At 44.8% G+C, this 23,434-nt stretch overlaps 1 protein-coding gene across 2 annotated transcripts in view; it reads left to right on the forward strand.

Annotated features, from left to right (window-relative positions):
* The window catches only part of LOC143527443 (ephrin-B1-like), an 84,601-nt gene extending 62,301 nt beyond the window's left edge, over positions 1–22,300 (forward strand). For both annotated transcript variants that reach the window (XM_077022654.1, XM_077022653.1), the window contains 3 exons: positions 13,892–13,984; positions 16,776–16,892; positions 18,114–22,300. In XM_077022654.1, the coding sequence (XP_076878769.1) occupies positions 13,892–13,984; positions 16,776–16,892; positions 18,114–18,493 (590 nt within the window). In that variant the 3' untranslated portion in view covers positions 18,494–22,300. The remainder of the gene's footprint in view (positions 1–13,891; positions 13,985–16,775; positions 16,893–18,113) is intronic.
* Positions 22,301–23,434: the final 1,134 nt, after the last annotated feature.

The following is a 23,434-nucleotide window of genomic DNA, read 5'->3' on the forward strand; positions in this document are numbered from 1 at the left end:
GGTCTGTCATGGAGTGGAGAAGCTGGGTTAGGCCACTGGGACATCTTCCTCTTCTGGCTAGTGGGTTCCTCCCATATGCCCTCCAATACGCCAAGAGACATTTTAGATGCCTTTCATCGGTGGCCAAACCCTTAACTCCAATCGCAGCTTGAAGCCTTCTCCAATTTGGTTGTTTCAGTGTGACAAACAGGGCTTTGTCCTCCCCACGCTTTGATTTCTCAGGGACGTTCTACAGACTGTCTGCCAAATACAAAAAAGGAAAAGAAACCCACAAAAAAACAGCACTGCGATGTCTGACAATCTTTTTTTTGTCATCGTTGTTTTGTAAATGCAACTGTCACATTGCTGTTCTAAAGCACGGTTTTCTAAACATTGTCCGTCGTTTCTTTAGAGGGAAAAAACTGGTTGCACTCCGAGGAAAATCTCACCATGTTAGCTCGAAGACGGGCGATAGATGTTGCCACTTTGGTTCAGATGATGATAGGGAATTTTTTGGGGGTTACGCTTGCAGGGCTTTGATTAAACAGCACCCGTATGAAGTAATGAAAAAACAAACATGAATTTTGGGACTGTGATGGAAATAATTGCGGTAGTCCAACACATAAATAAGGGTATAAATCCTTGGCTGGTTGGCAAAAGCAGAATCCATTTCTGTGAATTCAGCTGAAATGCGAAATGGTCCGTGTTCCGTTCCAGCACGACCACAAACAGCCCGGTTCACGTACATGGCTTCTCGTTTTTCAGCTTGCGTAATGGAGACTAGTGAGCGTGGATTGTTAATCGCGTTTTACCAGAGACACAACAGGGACTTAAGCGGTCTCATTCACCACCATTGTGCAAGGGACTTGGTGTATAATGATTGATGACATTAGGCGAAAACAGACTACGCTCGAAGCGAGCATCTCCTGCCGTCTGACTTCTTCAGTGGCGATGCTCTGACATGCCCATATGGTTCTTCTCCACAAAGACCAGAAGCTAAGCAGCACGCACAGCCTTTGTCTCGTCCTAATTTATTTTGATTTTGATGGGTGTTTTTTGCACCTAATTTGCCCCTCCTCCCTTCTCCAACTTTGTGAGAACTTACGGCTCTTAACATACCACAGTGCTTCTTGGCAATTCTAGGCTGCACATATGGTATGTCTCTTTTGGAACCAATTGTCAGACTGTGTAGGCTTGAGACATCCATTCGAAAGGTTCCTACACTGGGGAACAAGATTGATATTAGGTGTTATTTTTCAGCACTGCCAAACTAAACATTTTAATTTGCATGTTATGAAGGAATCGTCTTCTGCGTCTGATCTGGCCAAAATACTGGCTGTGGTGTAAATGTCAAATCAATTCTTCTGGAGTTTTCCAGAGTTTTCTGGAGTGTGTGTGAACCTGGCGGTAGCAGCAGAGCCCTTGGTGGGCTGTTCTTGTGTGGTCGTGCTTTCTTCCACCTGTAGGCATCACTGCACTGCAGAACATCTCTTGGAGAAGCTTCTCGAGCCTTGAGTCTTGAGCTTTGTTTACCACCTCTATCTCTTTTGGCAAGTGAGTCTGCTGGAAGAATTAGCATTCCGCCTAGCAAATGCTATAGCTGTTGTTGGCCGCGGTTACAACACAAGCAAATGCCAAGAAGAGCGGAAAAAAAAAATAAAAAATACAGTGCATTCTTAGTTGATATAAATCAGTTCTCAACCATGATAGCTAAAAAAGCATTCTCCTTAGTAAATGATTTAAATGTGCAAGTGTATTACTCACGGTTTCTGTTGGAATCTGCATCTGCAACACTGGATGATGCATTAAACAAGTAAACATGTATTCCTTGATTTGTAAAACCACTCCTGCAAGGCCCAGATTCATGTATTAGTTAAAGTGTAGCTAAACACAATTTGCCTGTGAGTCCTTGAACCTAATATTGAACATTCAATGGCAAATCAATGAAATTTGCCTGTACAGCAGCAATGACTGTAAACCTCTAAACCTCACACTCAATCTGGGACATCAGGACTGATACCATAAGAGAAGAATATATTTTAGAGTGAAAGGGATGATAATGAAAATGTCAGTTATCATAATATACTTATCAGCGTAATATATGTAACTGTAATTATTTCTACTTTTTTATTTTACTGTACTGTATTATATTTTTTGTTTAAAATTTTCCATTTCTTTTATTTACTTTTTGCTCTTCCTTAGTGTTTTATTGAGTTAATTTATGACTTTTGTATTAAGGAGTGTAAGGAGGTGTAATATTATATTAGCAGTAGTAGTAGTATTATAGTAGTATATTAATAGTTTCATTATTATAGTATTATAATAGTAGTATTATATTATTATTATTATTATTATTATTATTATTATTATTATTATTAATAATAAATTATATTATCAGTATTTAGTACATCATTGAACCCCTACTGACAAGACAGTTTATACTAACTTTGGTATGAATTTTTGAGAATCTTATCAGATCACGTTTTTTTTTTTTTTACATAAATGTTGCTTTGGTCTATCACAGAGAAGCTGCTTAGAAATCCCCTGTGAGGGCCTATCTAAGTACGGTCATGACAGTCTGGGTTTGTCTGGACTTGTCATTTACTCATTCAGTAATATTGCGCTAAATGTGTTCTCAATTTCATGACCAGATGAATAAGCACGTTTACTGGAAAAAAAACATACACCCCTCTCTCTCTCACGCACACACACACACACACATACACACACACACACACACACACACACACACACACACACACACACACACACACATACTCTCACTCTGCAAAAATGCATTCCATATTACACTGAAGATTCAATCAACAGGAAAATAGGTGTTGTCTCTAAGTCATTCGGCAGAACATTACAAATTACACGGCCTTGATGAAATGAAGCCCTGCTCTGGGCTTTGTGGCTCCACAGCCCATATAATGTTAAGTAAAGTCTTGGCAAGATGAGCCAACTTTCCTTGAAATGACCAAAGTGCAGTCAAATGTCTGTCGACACAGCGAAGGCGGTGCGAACAGAGGTGATGAACGCTGAGGGCTTTAGGTGGCTGCCCCTCCGAACGTTACACCTTCCCTCACATATGGTCGTTTGGCTCGTTGTTCACTGATACGTTTTGGTTTTCACAGCACATTATGTCTTCCTCTCTTCCACCACCTCACCTTCATCCTACAGAACCCAAAGCGTACGGCTGGTAGCTCAGGCTGGGTTTTGTTTGAAATAACTTTCATGAGGCTCCGTGTGTCTATTTTAATACCCTGACATTTGACTGTGATCTCGGCTCCTTCCATCTGTGTATCATAACCCCTCCGTGCAGCCGGGAGATTTGCATCACACACACCACATGGTTCTGATTGCCTGGTCATAGACCCGCGTGCTCCATGCAGTTGGCTGGGCTTCCTAGAACTGTTGCGGATTTACGGAATAAATGGCTGAATCCGATGAAAAAAGAGATGCATTTTTTAAAATTAGGATCATGTTTACGCTTGCTATGGGAGACGTCACTGACGAACTTGCGTTAAGTTGGCCGATTACAGGTCTGAGCCTCGGTGCCTTATTCTCAAACGTCATCGGGGCCGAGCCTCAGATCCGCCTGCCCTGTAACTGATTGCAGGGACAGCTTAATGTTTGCAAGGATGTAATCAGCAGAATCCATTTTGAGGTCTTATCCCTGCCTGAGGTTTGGGCGAGACAAGCGGAGGCCAAATTCCGCCTCTTTCTCTCTCCCCTCTCGTGTTTCTTCAAGAGTGCCATCGCTGTGACTTTGTTTGTGTTTGAGTGATTTTCCCCCCTCTTGCTCACATACCTCCTTTTGCTTCTTTCTTTCTTCCTCTCCTCCTCTTGGTCTATCTCTCATTCTCTCACGGGAACATGTTGAAGAAGCAGATAATCATCCATCTTGGGTCAGAGGAATCCGTGTGGACTGAAAGTGGCCCAGCCACCAGCAGAAGCAGCAGTCATCTTGATCCACCCCAGATTCATTTATTAGGAACCCCCCCCCGTGTTGGATTTACACCAGCTCCCCTCTTCAAAATCCCACCTCAAGCAATTTCCAGAGCAATTTTTCAAGACTGCCTCTCAATAGCGGGTCCTCCTTACGTTTATCAGGATTTCTGACCTTCTTTGGTCCGGCTGCGTACGGCCGTTCAGACTCAGGACATTAGGCACACGTCGGCTTCGGTTGACATTCGCGCCGACCTGCCCGTTCATTTCAGTCGGGCTGCGTTTCTGCGAGTTCGGCGGCGAAATTCCATTAGATGGTATCACGACGCAGAGAAAGGGCCAGTAGACCCGTGTGCAATTTAGCAGTCCCATGAATAATTCACGCGGCTGAAGTAGTGCGCGTGGCGAGGAGCTGCGTGCGCCGCCAACGTGCCGGTGCCCGGCTGGCCGGGAGAAGGGCCGTGCCGCCGTGCCACCTGCGTGTGTGGGCAATCGTGACTGAAAGGCTCGGCAGGTCCAAGCGGGAGGCCACTTCATCCACACGGCGTGTTCACAGGGCCACGGCGAGATCCTGCCGGGACTTTGACATGCTTCAGCTGCCTAGCTACAGACAGGTGGGGGTAATAAGCCTACTCTTCTCTCTCTCTCTCTCTCTCTCTCTCTCTCTCTCTCTCTCTCTCTCTCTCTCTCTCTCTCTCTCTCACTCCCTCTCTCTCTCACTCTCTCACTCTCACACACACTCTCTCTCTCACTTACACACATACACACACACTCACACTCACTCTCTCGCTCTCTCCCTCTCTTGCTGTGCAGAATGAGTCTCTGTGGAGGACAGATGGTCTCCTCGAGTCCTCTGGAACTCGTGGGTGACTCGACCTGACAGGGTGTAGATTTAATGAAATGTGACTGTCCTCATCAAAGTACGACATTGAAAAACAGGCCACTGCACTAAATAGATCAATGGTTCACAAGCACGCGCTGAGCTTAATACCACACAAGCGTGTCAGTTTGGCCTGTTTGAGAAGGATAGATTATTTATGATTGCATAGGTTTCTTCCACATGAGCTGTGGATAAGTGGAAGACCCCGTCTAGTGTGCATTTATTTGAAGGATAACGCCCCTGTTTCGTGGCGTTGTGTGTGTTTGTTTTTTGTTGCTGTTGATGTTAATTGCCTGGGTGCCATTGGCACAAGGAGAGTTGCAGACTGGGGTCCTACGCTAAAGGTCACTGCGCCTGCACTCGAGCTCAACAATAGAAGAAGAAGCCGTCCGGCACGCAGACACACACACACACACACACACAGACACACACACATATGTACACGCATGCGCAAAGATGCACGCACGCACTCGGAGTCGCACATTAATGCATGCACACGCGCACACTCATCTACACACATGCACACACACACTATCTAATACTGTGCCGAAGGCTGTCTGCTGAATATTCCAGTTGAATTTTGATCCACGTTTTCCTCTCTCCGAGACTTCGGGCTGACCCTTCCCCCCTCCTGCCAAACGTACAGACCCATAAGGTCATTTGCACCGCAAATGATTTTAACATACATAAAGTGCAAAATTGAAAGCCGTATAATTATGGGGGTTAAAACACATCTGGGTTTTTCACACCTAACAGTCAGACTTCTGTTCGGTCACTCTTTATGGTCTGTGGGACTGAGTACTTTAAAATGTTTAAGTGAGTCACTGTCAACTAGACGAACTCACAAACAAAATATAAATATAAAGAGTGTGTTTTAAACCTCTTGGTTAGTCGCAGATCTTGTAGCTTTTTAACATCCTTTTTGTCTTTATTATGTGTGAAAGGGTGACGGCATGGTAATAGACCATTTCACACCTTGACTGGAGGCTTCAGTTTAAGAGGACTGACTAAAGTGCTTTGTGGACCAACCATCTAGACAGATATTTTTTAGTTGAATGTGGATGAGAAAGAGAAGTTGAATCTCCCTGGGGTAACTTAGATTTTGGCTTTACTTTAAAACTTCCCTTATAGCACATATGGCAGTGAGATACAGGAGTAAAAGCGTTGAGGATGTCAGTTGATATTGCAGTTGCAAAAGAAAGAAAGATTTACCTGAAGATTTTAACCAAGACAAAGCAATTTGTTTATTTATTTTTCTGTCTAATGGGGGGCATGATTTGTCTTCAATTTGTCATCGTCAGCAGTTTGACCAGATGGTGACTTTCACGGTCTTTATGACCCGGCAGAACCCTTCACCCTTTCAGCCAGAAGGAAACTGCAGTCTCTAATTGGCCATCTCCATTGCTAACCATTGATTTAGTGCCTAAAACATCTTCCCTGAGGACCAGGACTGCGTTGACGAGTCTGTTACATCCTGCATTTAGATCCTAAGTTCATGTTGCATCATTGATCTGGGTCAATGAGGTGTCCGCTCACGTACACCACACCCAAGTGGAGGCACATTTCTGCCGTGTTTATCTCGAAGGCTGAGCACAAACCCCGAAAGTGAGTAATAAGCTATTTTTTTTTCCGATGGCCAAACCCGCCATGACTGCCAACAGCATCAACACTTGAATAAGTGCTCTGCTGCTCGTGTGCTGCGGTTGGAGATGTTGAGTCCTTACATTTGCTCTCGAGTCCTCAGCACTCCAGGACTAACTGTGCACCACACGTCTGTGTTCACAGCTACGAGGCACACCCTGCACCACTACCTTGGCATCTCACACGACTTGAAATCCACATCACTATTCAACCAAATTTGTTTTTGGCCCACATTCATACTATGTCGTCACTTTGCAGCGATTTGATTTGATTTAAGCCTCTACCAAATACAACCAAAAGTGAAGAGCTGTAGGAACAGGGAATTTTAAATATTCTGTATGAATACAGAATTTGAAATGTTCTGTATGAACGCATATTTAGGACTAGATGGAAAGGAATGCTAATATTATCTATGCTGAGTGTTATGTGCAGGTGATAAGGAGTTATTTCAGTACTGCTCAGCCTGGGCTGATGCCTTACAAAATGGAATATAATATTGTAAAATTACCTAGTAAGCAGTTTTTTTTTTACATGCACACCACCTTAAAGGAACACTCCAGTATATTTGCAACCTAATCTCTATCTGCCATATCTGAAGCGCGTGGTCGATTACCACGGACAATAATTCCGATGCATTTCTCTGTACTTAGAGAGGAATAACAAAACCGTTGACTCAAAACATATTTATAATGAAAGCCTGGGGGAAATTGTTGATCTTTTTCACCAAATGCCCTTAGGCTTCCATTACAAGTGTGTTTTGAGTCAAACTGTTTTTCTGTTCCTTACTAAAAAGGGATCTTGCAAATCTGAGAGCATTTGTGGTTATGAAATGGCCCTATTATGGGAACAGGTATGGCTTTGATGGGGGTTACGTTCTCATTGGAGCAGGACAAAATTCTTAAAGGACAGCTGTGTTTTTCTGTTTCGCCGTCACATAAAGTACCCAGTAGACGTGATTGTATGGCAGAGTTAGATCCTTATTACTGAGGTACCCTGCCGTGCTATAGCTACTTAGATCCCTATTACTGAGGTAGACCACACTTTTGTCAGTGGTCAGCACTATAGATGCATGTATGCATCAGGGGAGCCTTTGATATTGTCTCAGATTAGTGGTTCTGTGACAAGGGGAGCTACACTGTATTCACTATATGGCCAAAAGTATGCAGACAACTCTAATGACTAATGACAACTCTTGTTTTTTAGACACACCTGCTGCTAACAGATGTGAAATCGTGCCCATAGCCATGCAGTCTGCATAGACAAACACTGGCAGTATAGCGGGTCATACTCTAATGTGTGGCTTATAAACTTTAAACATGGCACTGTCATAAGAGGCTGCCTTTTCCACAAGTCAGTTTCAGGTCGGTCCTGGTCAACAGTAAGCATGGTTGTGCTGAAATAGAAGCACATAGGAGCCACAACTGATCGGTCACAACCACTCAAGCTCACAGAGCAGGACGGCCAGGTGCGGAATTGTGTAGCATGTGAAAATCACCTATCCTGTCTTACATCACTCACTGGAGAGTTCGAGACTGGCCCTGGAACTAACATCAGCACAAGAACTGTGCGTCAGGAGCTTTATGAAATGGGTTTCCATGGCTGAACAGCTGCACACAAGCCCAAGATTACTATGCACAATGCCAAGTGCTGGCTGGAGTTGTGTAAAACATGCTGGACTCTGGACCGGTAGAAATACGTCCCCTGGAGTGATCAATCACACGTCACTATTTGACAGTCTGATGGACAGATCCGGTTTTGGCAGTGGCCAGGAGAATGCTACCTACTGGAATTCATAGTGCCAACAGTAAAGTTTTGTGGAGGACGGATAATGATCTGAGTTTTTCAGGGTTTTAGTCCAGGCCCCTTAGCTCCAGTGAAGGGAAATGTTAATACTACAGCATACAAAGACAATTTAAGCCAATTATATTCTTCCAACTTTGTGGCAACAGTTTGGGGAAGGTCGTTTCCTGTTCTAGCAGGACCGTGACCCTGTGCACAAAGTGGAGTATATAAAGACAGGATTTGATGAGTTTGGTGTGGAAAAACTCCAGCAGACTGAGCAGCTCTGACCTCAAGCTCACTGAACACCTTTGGAATGAACTGGAACATCGATTGTGTTCTAGGTCTTCACGTCCAACGTCAGTGTCTGACCTCACAAAAAGGCTCTTTTGACTAAATGGGCACAAATTCCCACAGACGTGCTCCACAATGGAGTGGAAGGCCCAGAATAGAGGCTGTTGTAGCTGAAATGCCTCCAGGTGGCAACTCATATTACCATATTAATGCCCATGGTAATGGAATGGGATGTCCTCATATAGGTATGAGGATCCCATATCCACATGGTTTTGGCCATATAATGTATGTAACACTAACAATAACAAGTAATGACTAAATGGCAGGAAAGGGGTAAAAGACATAAAAATATATGATGTTTAAACAATCTTTTAAACCACAGTGTTTATATGTCTTAAGCCCATAAAGTTCCCAGCTGACACACATGGGCTACTGTGTCTAATTCTATGTTGACAGAGTCACTGCAGAGTCCTGTGCAGAGATACACCGAACTTTGAAGTCTCTATTCACATTTCTCTGCTTAGGGAGAGTCAGGCAATATGGACTTTGCCTGGTCATTTCCCCCCATAATTCTCCTTTAGAGATAGACCTGTCTTTTTTTTTCTTTCTTTTTAGCAGTTCCTGTGCTTGGCAGCCATATTCCCTTCACACACGTTAGGAAAGGAAATGAGTGACAGCTTTAGGGGGCCCTCGTTCGTAAAATTTGTTCTTCTAATATCTGTATCAGTCCCAACGGACGAGGTGACTCTTGGTGGTTGCAGGTGCGTAAAAGTGCTGACTCACCCGCTCCCTCTTGTAACAGCGGGCGGCGGTTCCTCGCACGGCGGACGCCGCCACTGAACGCGTGGCTCGCGCTGATTTATCTGCAGAAATTAGGGAAGTCCATAAGTTCACTTGAGCCCCCTGCCGGGAAACCAGCCTCTCCACCACTCCCCCATGTGTTTGCTATCAAAGCCAATTAAGCCCCAATTGAAGTCCAAATATTAAGCGCACCACAGTAGCCAAGATAACACAGATGTCTCCAAAAGCAACACTCTCTTGGCCAGCTCGGGATCCTGTCATCTGTCTTAAGGGGGATAGCCCTCCACTGGCAGCGATGGCCAAGCTGTTTTCCTCTTTGTTTTTGCCTGGTTGTTTAATCCACCAGTGTTGACCGTGACGAGGTGAAGGATTTTTTTTTCCGCTTTCCACAAAATATCTGGTGACAGGGCATGGGCACTCTAAACGAAAAAAAAAAACGGTATTGTCTTGAAAGGTTAAAGTAACCTCCGTAAACTTTGATGTTTTTATATACCACTCCCCCGTTCAGAAAATTGCAAGACTGAAGACTTATTGGACTTGCTGGCTGAAGCGAAACATCAGTTTATTTCCTTCATTTCACTGTGAAGCGAAAATAATTACCGGGTGTGAAATGAAAACTATGCTCATAATAAGAGCTCCACTCCACTCTTTCTTTCTTTTTTTTTTCCCTAGAACCGTTTCCAGGTTAAAGCGGTATGCGTATGGTGAAATATGCTACCACTGCACTGAAGGTCATGAGATCTGAGAAATGCTAGTCTCTCCCCCTCCGCCTTTGCCAGATAAGTGGGAGGGAAAAAAAGAGGTCTGATATGGTTTGAGACAGATGAATAGTCTTTGCTCCCCAGGGTCTGCGTGTTATTCCACATCCTTCATTTCACTCAGATTTAGTTGCGCGCCGCAGTGCCTTGTTTACCTTCCCTTGCATCAGAGCTAAACTCGAGGAACTAGCAGAACATTCTAAGCGGATTCAAACAACTTTTAATGCCAAACCCTCCCAAACCTGGAAAGAGGAGAAAAACATAACTCCACAGACTTTCAAAAGGAAATAAAAAAAAAAAATAACGCTGTAGTCTGCATCCAGATAGCGCACAAAACTTGAAATGAGTCAACCCGAGAGAGTTTAGCTGACGAGTGTAAGAGAGACACCCATAGGGTTAAAAGTCATTACTGCAGACTTCTCGACACACTGTTCCCAGAAAGGCCATTGAGAGACTGGGCGTTTCTTCTCTGTGATGTCTCTGGGACTCTCTGCGTCTAATGAAGAGCTTTGCTCTGGTGCACGAGCTGCCACCCACGGGCTCTGCTCAGCCTGACGCAGCTACCTTGGTCGCCTATAGCTAGCCCAGCAGCAGCGAGTCATGCATTACCCTTAACGTTGCAAAACTAGCAAAAGGATTCGCCGTCCAAGTCTCTATGTGAGGTGCCTTAGACTGTTGAGACTTTTTTTGGTGTGGGTAGCGTGAGTAAGGACACAGTGCTGAACTGTGTGAAATTCTTGCCATGCTGTTCAGTTGTCTTTTCCTGATCCTACCGTTTAAAATAAGCTTTCCTCTGCTTAATGGACACTTGTCTGCAGCCATATGTTGATTTCATGTTTGCCTTTAGAAGCCTCACTGAGGACAGGCTCTCTGAGTTCGGCAACAGCATGGCGCATGTGTAGTGGGGGGGAATTAATGCTGTGCAAATGGAATGTGCCCTTTTTTCCCTGCGTCCGGCAAGACAACTGCAAATGTCAAGGCAACTTGGATGTACAGCTGGTGTCTTCTGTCTGTGAGTACACAGGGATGTCTTGCTGTATTATTAAAGAGAGGATGTCTGAGAAATCTCGAATCTAGAAAAAAGTACAATGTGAGAAGTAAGTGGGAGTTAGAAAATGAACAGCGTGTTCCATTAGCACTCTGAGCCATTCATGGCTAATAATCATTTCATTACAATTTTTGCCTCTGGTATTTATTGGATGACTAGATATCAGGTTCATTTTCAAAGTTTCAGTAACAGATCTCCTTCCAGATATTTCCTAACAAGTAGCATCAGTTTTTTCATTAAATGTCACACACCAGGCAACCCTACTGGTGACTTTGTTGAATTTTAAGCATTTTGCTAGGCCAGCCTTTAAGTGTATGTACGTAATGCCCTTTTCCCATTTTCTCGGGTAGTTCATTATGTCATCAAATCAGCTGGGTGCCCATGTTTCAGGTATTCAACCCCTCCATTTTGTTTCATTACCTGATTCAAATGACTTGGTTAGTGGGGAGAGTGAAAAGCCCCATTGGGAATGAATGGGGAATATTGAAGAAAGGCCCCACCAACAAGCCAGCCTCTTTTCTATATTTACTCTGTTGTCTGAGGAAAATTGGGTCAGTCAGGTGACCCCTAGGAATAAATTCACTGTCTTCACTATGAATCATTTGCTGTTTATTATGCGTCTCCAGAGCCGAGTGGAACATTAATAATCCATGAGCTATGTGTGGGTGAGCCTCGGTTTCTCACCACCACCTCCGACTCTTTAAAGCTTTTGTCCTAGTTGACACAATTTCTTAAGTCGTATCCACCTTGTCTCAAGTTGGCACCTCCTCCCCACCGCCGGTCTACATCCTGAACATCTCCGTTATTTCTTCAGGATCACTCGGCCCTTGTTGGCTGTTACTGACAGTACAAACACCTGCGTCAGCTTCCCACGTCCGAGTGGATGTGAGAGAGGGACGGAGATGGTGGCACTGTCTTGTGTTTCTCACACGGAGGATCAGAAGACCTTGTGTGGTCCGCGTTCCGATTTTAAACTGAAAGGGGGGGGGGGGAATTATGTCTCGCCTACCAATGGAAAACAAGTTCCTGTTTGGGCTTTGGCCTCTTGCGAGTAGACCTGACTGAGTGCAGGTAGCACCTGAGGTTTCTCCCTTCATCTCACACCCTCTCTCATGGATTACGGTACCAATTTTAAATATAGGAAGCATCAAATACCCCAGCTTCCGGTTTCCAAAACAGCACACGTGAAGCCGCGCGACGACATCCAGAAATGATGAACGTAAATCAAAAGCACAGGCGTGACAGGGAAAGAGGTCTGGTTACAAATGTATGTTACAGACCACTGAAGTACCTCAAAGAGAATTTAAAGGAAAACATTTGGAACTTGACATGGCACACCAAGAGGGACTATCCAACATGTTTGACCAACTACTGTAAAATGGTTTTTGAGGCCACATCTCGTGTAATATTGGTGTTGGGTTTTCAGGCAGAGCTGAGAAGTGGTCTGAAGTCTCATTTTGCAGACAGATTAAATCTAATCTTGGGCAAAATGTCACTTTCGGTATGAAAATTGTTCTGGAAAAAACAGTACAAAGGTCTTTTCTCAACAATATGAAACTCTCACGAGTTTTTACGACTGCAAAAAGGAGTTGTTGCAAAGCTTTTTATGAAGATGTGGTTTTGTCTCAATCATGACCAGGTTATGCTAAATGGAGGACTTTGTGCATTAGTCCCACTCAACAAAAACTAAAGCACACTACATACTGAGCCTGAGTCAAGGCAGAGGGACATTTATAGATGACAGCGTTTGGGGGGCAAGGAGAGCATCCCCGGTAGAAAATAAAATCTCTGAGCATGACAGTGTATAGCAGATTAGCCAAGGACATTTTGGCATGATCTTGTGGCTTTTTTTTTGTACAGCCTTGAGTGTTAAAACCTCCAAGTGGAGATTCTGGCTGGCTGACGATGGGGGGTTGGGATGAGACAGTACTGCGAGGTTAACAAGTGTGTCACGGCCTCACCCCCCCCGGGGGGGGGGGGCTAGGACGACGCTACCTGGCTGAGCGACACTTCGCTCTCTCACTGGTCGCTATTCTTCTGCGTGCACACGGAGGCTTTCAGTCTCGGGCTGAGATCTAATTAGATGACCGCCACTCCAAATGGTTCCTTATGTCATGCCGCATCTTGACAAGCAAATGAAGTTGACAGGGTGAATGGGAGGATGAAAAAGAGCTAGTGGGGGGGGGGGGGGGGGGGGGGTACAGCAGAGGCTGAAGATCTGAGGATCTTCTATGAAAGGCGGCGTCTCCGGCCCTGACACGGCTGCTCTAATGCACTTTCTCTGCAGGTCGTGTCCCCCCCCCCCCCCCCCCCCCCCCCCCCCCCCCCCCCCCCCCCCCCGATGCAGAATAAGCCTGCAATTGTGTTCGGCTTCCGGCGAAGTGAGATGTGGCGTGAGGGACAGATCTCTGCCCCACCCCCCACCCATTTGAACTGATGCTAACAGGACAGACAAGCCCCTAAACTAAATACCTCAGGTCTCCTCAACAGCCAGTAGTTCCCTAATTATACGCTGAAAGGGAAAGCAGTGCTCCAGGCCAACAGCTCCACACTCACGCAGTCACGGAGGAGATTAACGTTGGCCGGTATAATTTCACAACAGCTTTTCAAAGCAGTGACAGTAAAGAGAGAGACGGGGCCCTGCCCCCAGCTGGTGGTGTCTCGCAACGCCGCCTCTCACATAACTCGCACGTGCGTTCACATCCGGCTTCCACTCCTGCTATTCATGCTCCGTTTCCCCCCTTTTCCCCCATATCGCAGCTACATCCAATGGATCTCTAGAAGGCCTGGAGAATCGGGAAGGAGGCGTGTGCAGGAGCCGCTCCATGAAGGTCATCATGAAGGTCGGGCAGGGTGAGTGAACGCCAACACACCAACACAGAACTGCGGTTACATCATCACACTTCCCATTCTGTGCACCGCAGCTCTGGTAGGAGGCAGTAGTTTGCATTCAGCCAGTACGGTGCCACTTGTGATGTTGTAAAAAGTTTAATAACTAGTTTTAATTTGTTTCATTGTGCCCATGAGAACACGAGTAAAACCGAATTTGTCAAATTTAATCCACGTTTTGTCAACCCCCGTCAGTCGAATGCTTCAACTTATTTGCTTAATGCTTATTTATTATGGAAAGAGTCGTTCAGATAAAATTGAAATTAATGGAAGAAGTCTGGGTCTGCGCCTACAACTGCGTCTCCCGTGTTGTGGCAGTAATGTTTTCCACAGCCAACATGCTACTAGAAGCGACATTTCTGGTCCAAATCAGATTCCTTCCACTTCAGAAAATTTGACAGCAAACAGTTTTACAACAAACGCTTGTCATTCTCCTCTTGTTCATGAGGCTTGGCGCTGAAATGACACAGCAGGGAAGGGGCAGGAACATCTGCCTACCAGGATTTCTTAATTGCGTGTTTAGGGTCTGGCACACAAAACAGAACTGTGCTCAAGAAGGCATGAGAGGTAGCCAGCTACAGTCCTCAAAATGGATGAATGATAACGGAAGTTTCTCAGGTGAGTAGCCACGGCCTCGGTGTAGGAAGCGGGTTTAACAAGCTGCCGTCCATAAAGTCTTGTCGGCCCAAGGCGTAAGAATTTACAGTGGGCCTGTATGCTGGTTCCCCTCATCGCATATGTAAAGCAGCCTTGTGACTCCAGTCTTGCAAAAATGTCGGCTTTAAGACATAAAACCGCTATTTATAACCCCTCAAGGCAACTTTAATGATCGCCTTGTTTACTGTGAAGCTCTTTAATCAAACATGCTCTTGACAACATATGAGTCCTAACGCACAGATTATTATCATGAATAATTCAAGCCCAGTTTCGTATGCAGAACTTGTCTCTCTCTCTCAGAGTAATTATAGTAAATGGAGGGATCACAGGGACCACAGCTTCCTCTGCACAGTGCCTCAGTGGCCCGGGCCACAGCCCGGCTGTGCTAGGAACACGGCTGGCGGTGGCCTGGTATAAATATTACTTCCCCTGACACAGCCGTTGGAGGCACGGCGTCACCCCCGCAGATAGGCGTCAGCTCTGCAGTCTCGCGTTCCGGTCCACGCCGGCCCCTGGGCGCCACTGTGCCGGGGTTCGTGCGGGGAGGGAGGGGGGTAGCCTGGCGTGATTGCTTGCACGGATCAGGGGTTCGTGCCAAACGTGGGCATAACAGACGTTTCTGAGCACCACCCCTTCTTGCATTATGGATAGTGGAGAGCACCAGAACCCCAGGCGGTGGCTGGGCTATGAATAAATAGGGGAGAGAAAGAGATGAGATGGGACAGAAAAGGGGGAAGAGGAACCAGGTGTTCGTTTCCGCCTCGCAGGAGGGAGTTTGAATGGAATATGGGAAAAGCAGACGCCTCCCGGCAGAAGAGTCCTCAGTCCTTCACCGGAATCCCAGCAGGCCGGGAGGTGGTGGCCTGAGCTGGGGCCGCCTGGCGTGGGCAGAGCCACTTCCCTTCGGCTTGACCTCCGCTGCTCCACGTGCGAGGCTGCCCCAGAGGAAACGAAACCACAATGGAAAGAGCAGACGGGCTCCCCCTCCCCACACACACACACACACACACACACACACACACACACACACATGCACACTCTCCACCCGAACCCACCAGGGACACAAAGATAAGAGCAGTGGGGGTGGGGGGGGGGAGATCTGATAGCTCGCTGAAGGTCCATCAGGCTGGGATAACAATTACCACTGTTTGACTGGCCTGCGACCCCCCCCCCCCCCCCCTCTCCACACCACAGCCCCCCTCCCCAGCTCAAACCAGCCAGAAACGTGCGCTTCAGAAAGACCTGGAAGAGCGACTTCGTGGCTGTGAGGAGCAGCGACCACACACAGCTGGTAAAACCAGCGAGTTCTGGCTCTGGTCCATACTGTCAGCTCTGCTATCATCTACCAAATTCTCCCATCTACCTGTCCCCTCATATAAAATACACCTTTTAACAGTATGAATAATGAAAATCAAAATAAAAGCCCGTATATAACGTGGGCCTCGGCTGCGTGTCCTTGGCCGGCGCACGTGTGCTGCAGGAAGGAAGGAAGTAGCACGTTGCATGTTTGTTCTAGCGTAGTGTTGTGTTTAGATATGAAGTAGCGCTTCCGATAGCCACGTAATTGTGATGCATTTCACAGACGGCCTTCACACGGGCCCACAAGCTTCCCAGACACCCAGAGCCAATGGACTTTTTTAAGAGACTTTGCCTCGGGCAGAGAAACTCTCATTAAATCCCACCGATATTTGATATTGTGTTTGGTAATGAGGCAATTTAGTCATATGAGCTGTGGTAATTTAAGATAAATCCTATTATATGTATTAGATTTACTACATATGTGCTGTGCATGCTACAGTAAACAGTATACAGAGGATATATGGGATTCATATATTTCAAGTTTCTGTGCTTGTGTATGGCATGGTAAAAAAGTATTTTACAAGAGATAAATGTGAAGGAGAAAGGTGGCTCAGAGAGGGAAATATTTAATAACCATAGTTTATTGATTTTGCTCTCTGCTCAAACAAATGCTGCAAATGAGATTTTGTGAGAAATGTTAATGTCTGGCTTTGTTCTTCAGCTTATTAAGTTGTTACGTTTATTTGGCTTTTGCCGTTGTTCTGTTTCTCTCCCCCACCCCCACTGCCCACCCCCTCAGACCCCAACATGGCGGTGCCAGACCCGGAGCAGACTGAATCCCCCATGCCTGAACCCGATGCCAGCTCCAACCCCGTCAGCCCTGACCAGGACGGGCCTCAGCAACCTGGGAACACCGGTACGGCCTGTTTGCTCCACCTTTCTAACCTCTCATTTCTAAGCGGGAACATTCCGACAATGATAGAAGTGGAGATAGAGCCATCCACAGCCATTAAAGTCAGTCAGCAGGGTTGGACTGAGGTGAAGGGAATTTCTGGCATCTGCACTTTCAATGTATAAAAAACAGATTTTTTCTCTCCTCAGATTTCAGTCATCAGATCGGCCCTTTTTTTTCTTTTTCTTTTTTTGTGAGGTTGCGTCCACCCAGGACGCCAGCCAACGAAGGGATAAAACAGAATCAGATGTGCAAAAAGTCCCTTTTGCCTCATTCAGAGAGCATCGAAATTTTTTCCATATTTCAGCATTTTTGCGCTTGTGCTTTCAACAAAAGACAACTGTCTCAATAATAATAATAATAATGATAATAAAAATTTCATTACACATTTAGACCTAACACACCTTAGCCTTTTATGTAAATATCAGTCTTAGGCTGGCAGACTTATTGTTGGCAGCAAAAAAATGTTTTCCTAATAAAAACTTTTTAAAGCCAGTATTTGAAGAACTGTTGTTTGGGGGAAACCTCAGAAGATCAGGAAGGCCATTCCAGACGCGATCTGAAGCTGCTCACAATCACGACCCCCTTTCAGGCTCCTAGAAGCATCCTGGAGACTCAGTTTGGAGTCTCCTGGAGCTTCTGGCATGAGCTCTGTCGAGGAGTTCACTCCATTACTCCAGTCTGGATCAAACTGAAGTAACAAGCCTTTCTACATCAGATAAAGTAGAGCAGAGCCTTTAGATGATTTTTAAGTAATAAAAAGAGACTTTACACGGATCCTTTATGTGAGTCTCAAAGTTCAAATGAGAGTTGAATCTGACACCACAATTAGAAACTGCGCTATAATTTTGAGTGTTCTGTCCAGAAATGTTAAGGTGAGAGATGAGGAATTGTTGCACTGGTTTTCACGCCAGGAGAGATGTAGATTTATCTGTGTTTAGGTGACAGGCGTTATGCATGATCCATGCCTTTTATCTCTTCCTAGTTTTTAAGCTTTAATAAGGGCTATAGGAGCCATTGTTTGAAGTCCTCTTTTACTGTTGAGAGTTCATAAACGATACAGAAAAAATACAGTGCAGTACTGAAACCTATTTGACTGAAGCTTTAAGCATTTGGTCCTCAAAATGTTCACTCCTTTTTCTTTTTTTTTTTACACATTTTCTTGTGTTCCATCATTTCACGCAGACACCATCAACCAGGAGAACAAGGACGGCAGCATTGACGGCATCCTGGGTTCCAAGATCACCGTCTTCTCGGCCATCGGCGCCGGCTGCATCGTCTTCCTCATCCTCATCATCTTCCTGATCATCCTGCTGATCAAGATTCGTAAGCGCTCGCGGAAGCCCTCGCAGTCCCGGCCGGCCGCCCTGTCCCTCAGCACACTCGCCAGCCCCAAGATGACGGGCAATGCCGGCTCCGAGCCCAGCGACATCATCATCCCCTTACGGACAGAGAACAACTACTGCCCGCATTACGAGAAGGTTAGCGGGGACTACGGCCACCCCGTCTATATCGTACAGGAGATGCCCCCGCAGAGCCCGGCCAACATCTACTACAAGGTGTGACGCTGGTAAAGGGAGGGGGGGGGGGGGACAAAACACGGTTGTTTGTTTTGTGTCACTTTTCTGTCGCAGGAACTCTTTGTGAGAAGCTGCTTTCACTACCGTCTCCCCTGACATTGAGAGGCTTCGGAAATGAGACTGGGACACGAACGATCAGCGAAGGACCGCAGACGTAGCCGGTGCAAAGTGAGAAGACAATGCTTCTCGTTTCGCTGGGCCCAAGGCTTCTCCGTTCTCATTTTCCACACAAGTTGCATTGGCTGCAACTCTATACAGCCACTCAGTGCGACATTACGAACAGCTGGAACAAAAGAAGGCAGTTTGCGGCGCAGTGCTTTAGAAATACGACGGCCAGCGACCGCACACACACAACCCAAGAATGAACAAGCTGTTTTTAACTTTAAACTGACTTGCTATTTCGGACTGGCTGTCCGCTGGAATATGGAGCCTTTTTAATGCTCAGGTAACAGGGCACAAGGAGGTGAAAAAAAATCTAACAAAAAAACAAAAAAACTAAACAGAAATCATATGATGTTTGCCTTACTATTTTTGATGGAAAACATTCTTGCTCCTTCCATACAAGTATTGATTTGCAGTTTCGTTTTTAGGCTTTTTAAAATGTATTCTCTCTTATAGTGAATATTTCACTTCTCTGTCCCTACTGCTGCCAGCTCTGCGTGTTCATGTATAGTAAACCGGTGCGACTGTCCTCCTACATATAGCTGGTAATCGTATGCTCTCCGATGTGTTTATGTACACGTGGCATTTCCAATCAGGCTCTCGTGTTCCCGAGTCAAGCGCCCTGGTCCGGTATTTATGACTAAGCCGTTTGCTTTTCAGAAGCTGCTCTTACAGGCGTGTTGAGGCAGGCCGTGGGAACTGTGGCTTTCGCCGCGTCTGTGGCCTGCTAACCACGCGGCGGGGACAGGAGGGGAGACAAGCTGCAGACTCCGGCTAACATGGAAGTGTTAATAGGTGCTATTAATAACCTGTCCAGCAATGGATGAGCGTGACGGATGGAGTCAAAATCAGTGTGTCTTTTTTTTTTTTTTTTTTTTTTTTAAGTTAAAGTTTCAAATTTAAAGGGGAAAAGTTTAAAGATGACAACAGCTGTTCTATACTAACAAATGCTTATGGGGGCAATCAGAATGTGAATTATCTTGCAACAAACCAAGCCTGAAACTTCATGTCAGAAGGGGAAGCTTAAAGTTGTGTTTACATTAGGACAAAAATGTGGCTGTTAGGTCAGAAAGTGTAGTAGCGAAGATTTTAATCTGAATAATCATATTCAGTCAAAAAAAATGGTGCAGTTTAGTTGGTAGGAAGCGTCTCTGTAGCGATCCAAAACCAACAGACAAAAGTTAAATGTCACAGCCTAGAAAATGTGAAGGGAAATAAATTGCAAATGGTGGCGGTGTCCATTTTTCACCTCTTTAAATGCAGAGTGCTTGTGACATAAACTGTTATGACATAATCATTTTAATTTTGCCTGTTTGACGGCTACCGTGATAAAAATCACATTGTATTTTCAAGTTTTCCTTGCCAACATTTTTTCCTGTCCTCCCTAGAATTGACTGTCTCGTTACTAGGCGACTAAACTAACGTTTTCCCTCCCTTTGATAGTTTGATGCATCACCACCTTTAAAGTTCTTCTTTTGGCTTGTATTTCTTTGAGGTAAATCATGATAATCTTCAATTGTTGAAGGTTAGGCTCTGTTTGAAAATGATAATAAATTCAAATCAGGTCTGGCCCAGAGATTGGAAAAGAATGCCTGCACTGTCCTGAAAGCTTCTTGCGCTGAGCTTATTAAAAAACAAAACAAAAAAGACAAAACAAGATAAAAGACATTAACGAATCACAAGCTTGTTGCTTGTAAAGAAAAGTGAAGTTAACGCAGTTTTATCATGCAGTAATCCACATGTGGATGCCCAGTGACGATGACTGCAGAGATCATTCCTCCGCAAATCTGTGAAATACAGACAGCATCTGTGGAGAATGGAGATCACCTCTTTTCTGAGTGCTCCCGTTCTTTTGAAATGTTTTACTCTTAAGATAATTTAGGGACACGTCAATGTTATTTACCGTCTGGCAAAAAAAAGGAAATCATTAAAACGAAGACCATGTAAATATGTGGATAAAGTTTAAGAGAACCTAATTTCACCTGAGCCCTGTTTAAGAAGTCAATCTGAAATAAAAATTTTGTAATGGCGATTTTGTAAATAGATGTCTTTTTAAATTGCATTTTGTATAAATTCTTGCGTTTTGTTTGTTTTTTGCTTTTCGTAGTTGAAAGCTAAAACCTCAGTACTCTTTGAGAGGGTGATGCACAATGACTGGCCGAGCCCCAAGTGCCAGACGCTCTTCAGTGTATCCCACTATCTTCTGCTGTTTGCTGGCAACACTCCTCTGAACATTTGTCCCTTAATGTTGACATCCCACACATCTTGTTATTGAACCCAGATACTGACCCATCGATGTCTAAGTTGAAGCTCTGCCGTTGTAATTGCGGAAGTGGAAAATGAAAATAACGTTGGCTCAGAACCAAGTCAGGACCACGAACGATGACCACCGTTCATCTCTAACCAGCACTTACACTTTTACTCTTATTAAAATGATAGCGTTTCATTACACTTGAGTAACAATAAATCACCTTTTGCATCCATTACTGTATATCACAGGGCTGTTGCCTTTAACTGTGTATGGGGTCAAATTAATCTAGATTTCGGTTGAGTAATTATATCATGCTGAGGTTTGGCACCCAGTCCCCATGACTCTGATAAATCTGAAGGTGTGTGAACTTCATTAGCTCATTACCCAGCTCTCTCTCCAGGACACTTTCTGGGAAAGAAGAAGTGCTTGATAATAACACCTATATGGCAGAGCCAACCTTGACATCACTCTTGTGTGCACTGCTTTGATACGTGTGCGGTCGTTGCGAGAGGTACCACTCTAATTGTCTGGTGTCGATCAGGCCGGTCGCTAACACCCAGCAATCACTCACTCAAACTACTTTTGTATTGTCTGCCAGCACGTCTAAAAAAGCTTCGTCGAGGGAATACGGAACGAGATCCAAAAAAAGAGAGCAAGTTAGGAAAAGCTGACTCTCTAGTATTTTATATATTTCACTTAAACCCTCACTAAAATTGCCCAAAACCCATACAGCCATTTTGTATTTTGGTTTGGCACAAAAACATGATCAGTCAAAGCCTGATACAAAACATGTTTCCTACCTTTAAGTGGATTTTCCTATGTCATGAAGTACCGGGTTCCTCAGGCTTGGCCTATTATTTCTTTTTGGACTATTCCTATTATTAGCAGTTCACAATTGTTCCCATTTTTGAAGCTGTCTCCATGTTGGAACAGTATGGTTAGAACTGTGGTTACTGTAATTCACTATCCGTCACTTTTTCCCATTAATATAGTTGATGTGTGTGCTGTTTTTACATTTGTGTTACTTCACCATATCGATGACCCCAGCTGATGGTGAATCCAGCAACTTTTTTATTTTATGCTTTATTGACTGGACGTTGCATTTACAAAATGACTATTATTGTTTTTTTGGTTTTTTTTTTTACTTCATGAGCAGCAGTGTTAAATGCTGTTTTTGTTCAATATACAGTATTATGTTGCGTGTACATGCTCACAAATCTGTTCCCTGTGTTAATAAAACTTCCATGTTGATCTTGCCATGCACAAAGCAGCTTTTTGGCATAGCCCACTGCAACTGATTCAAATGATGGACACAATGTTCCACGAAACATCTAAAATCTGATATTGCTTATTTCAAAAAATAAATTTTTTCCCATGGAGTTTTGCTTGTGCCTGTTCCTTCTGTTAATTATACCTTTAATGTGTAGATGCCATGGCTATGGTGAATTCACAGAATGTATCGGAAAACCTGCTCCGTGTTGCATAAAGACAAGGCGGTTTTGGGGAAAGCATAAACGTAACATGTCTCAGCTTTGACCTGGCCCGTGTCCCACATACCGGAGAGCTAAGACACCAGGTGTCATGGTACACTAGTCACAACATGGCCTCAGCTCGCAGCGTTTTAACATTTTACCCAGCCTTCCCTGCTCCTAATGAACCTTCTGCAAGTTGACAGTAATAAAAAGCCATGCCTTGAATTCCAGATGTCACAGAGGAACTGGGTATCACAACTGGAAGTGGACTACAGCTGAGTATTGCATTTTCTTCTTTTTGTTCACAGCGAGAAAGCACAATTTGCTCCAAGACACTGATGAACAATAACTGTGTGGTCTCCTTCTGCTTGACAGTGTAAATTACCCTGCTCGCTCGAGCTCTCTGGGAGCTCTGCTCTCGGGCCTGGAGTTTTAATTGGCTGGAGATTGAGCTGGAGCAACACTGAGAACTCTCAGAAGGTTATGAGATCTGTCCTACCAGCTGCGGAGACACAGATGTAGTTCTCCTCCTGCGCTTTCACACACGCACTAAACGGCGCACGTCTTCTCGCAGCTGTCCGTCTGGGCACCATGCTGATGGAGCACTGACACACAGCAGCTCCAGCAGGATCCAGAAGATCCAGCAGCTCGCCAGGAGCCGCGAGCCAAAGCTCACTGATCCAGTGCAGACACGCCCTCGACTGGGCCCAGTGCAGATGTGCTCAATACCACACGTTTCTTCAAAAGGGGCGGCGTGATCTTTTAAAGCTCGTTTCTCCACGCCAGCATTTACTTGCACACCAATGGATTCATGGTGGAAATAAACTGTAATTGCATCCTAGCCTGTTGAGTCTGTTTAAGATGCGGAGGCCAGTATAAAAGCAGATAGACGCTTAGATCGAGCTACTAATTTGCAACATTTTAAGACACATTTAAAGATGCTACATTGGTGATTATTTTAGAAGAAAAATTGTTTTTGTTTATATATATGAAATGAAATGATTAACAAAAAATAATCATAAATTGACAGGTCTAACGCTT

This window comes from Brachyhypopomus gauderio, chromosome 11 (genome assembly GCF_052324685.1).
Source record: "Brachyhypopomus gauderio isolate BG-103 chromosome 11, BGAUD_0.2, whole genome shotgun sequence".
Taxonomy (NCBI): Eukaryota; Metazoa; Chordata; class Actinopteri; order Gymnotiformes; family Hypopomidae; genus Brachyhypopomus; species Brachyhypopomus gauderio.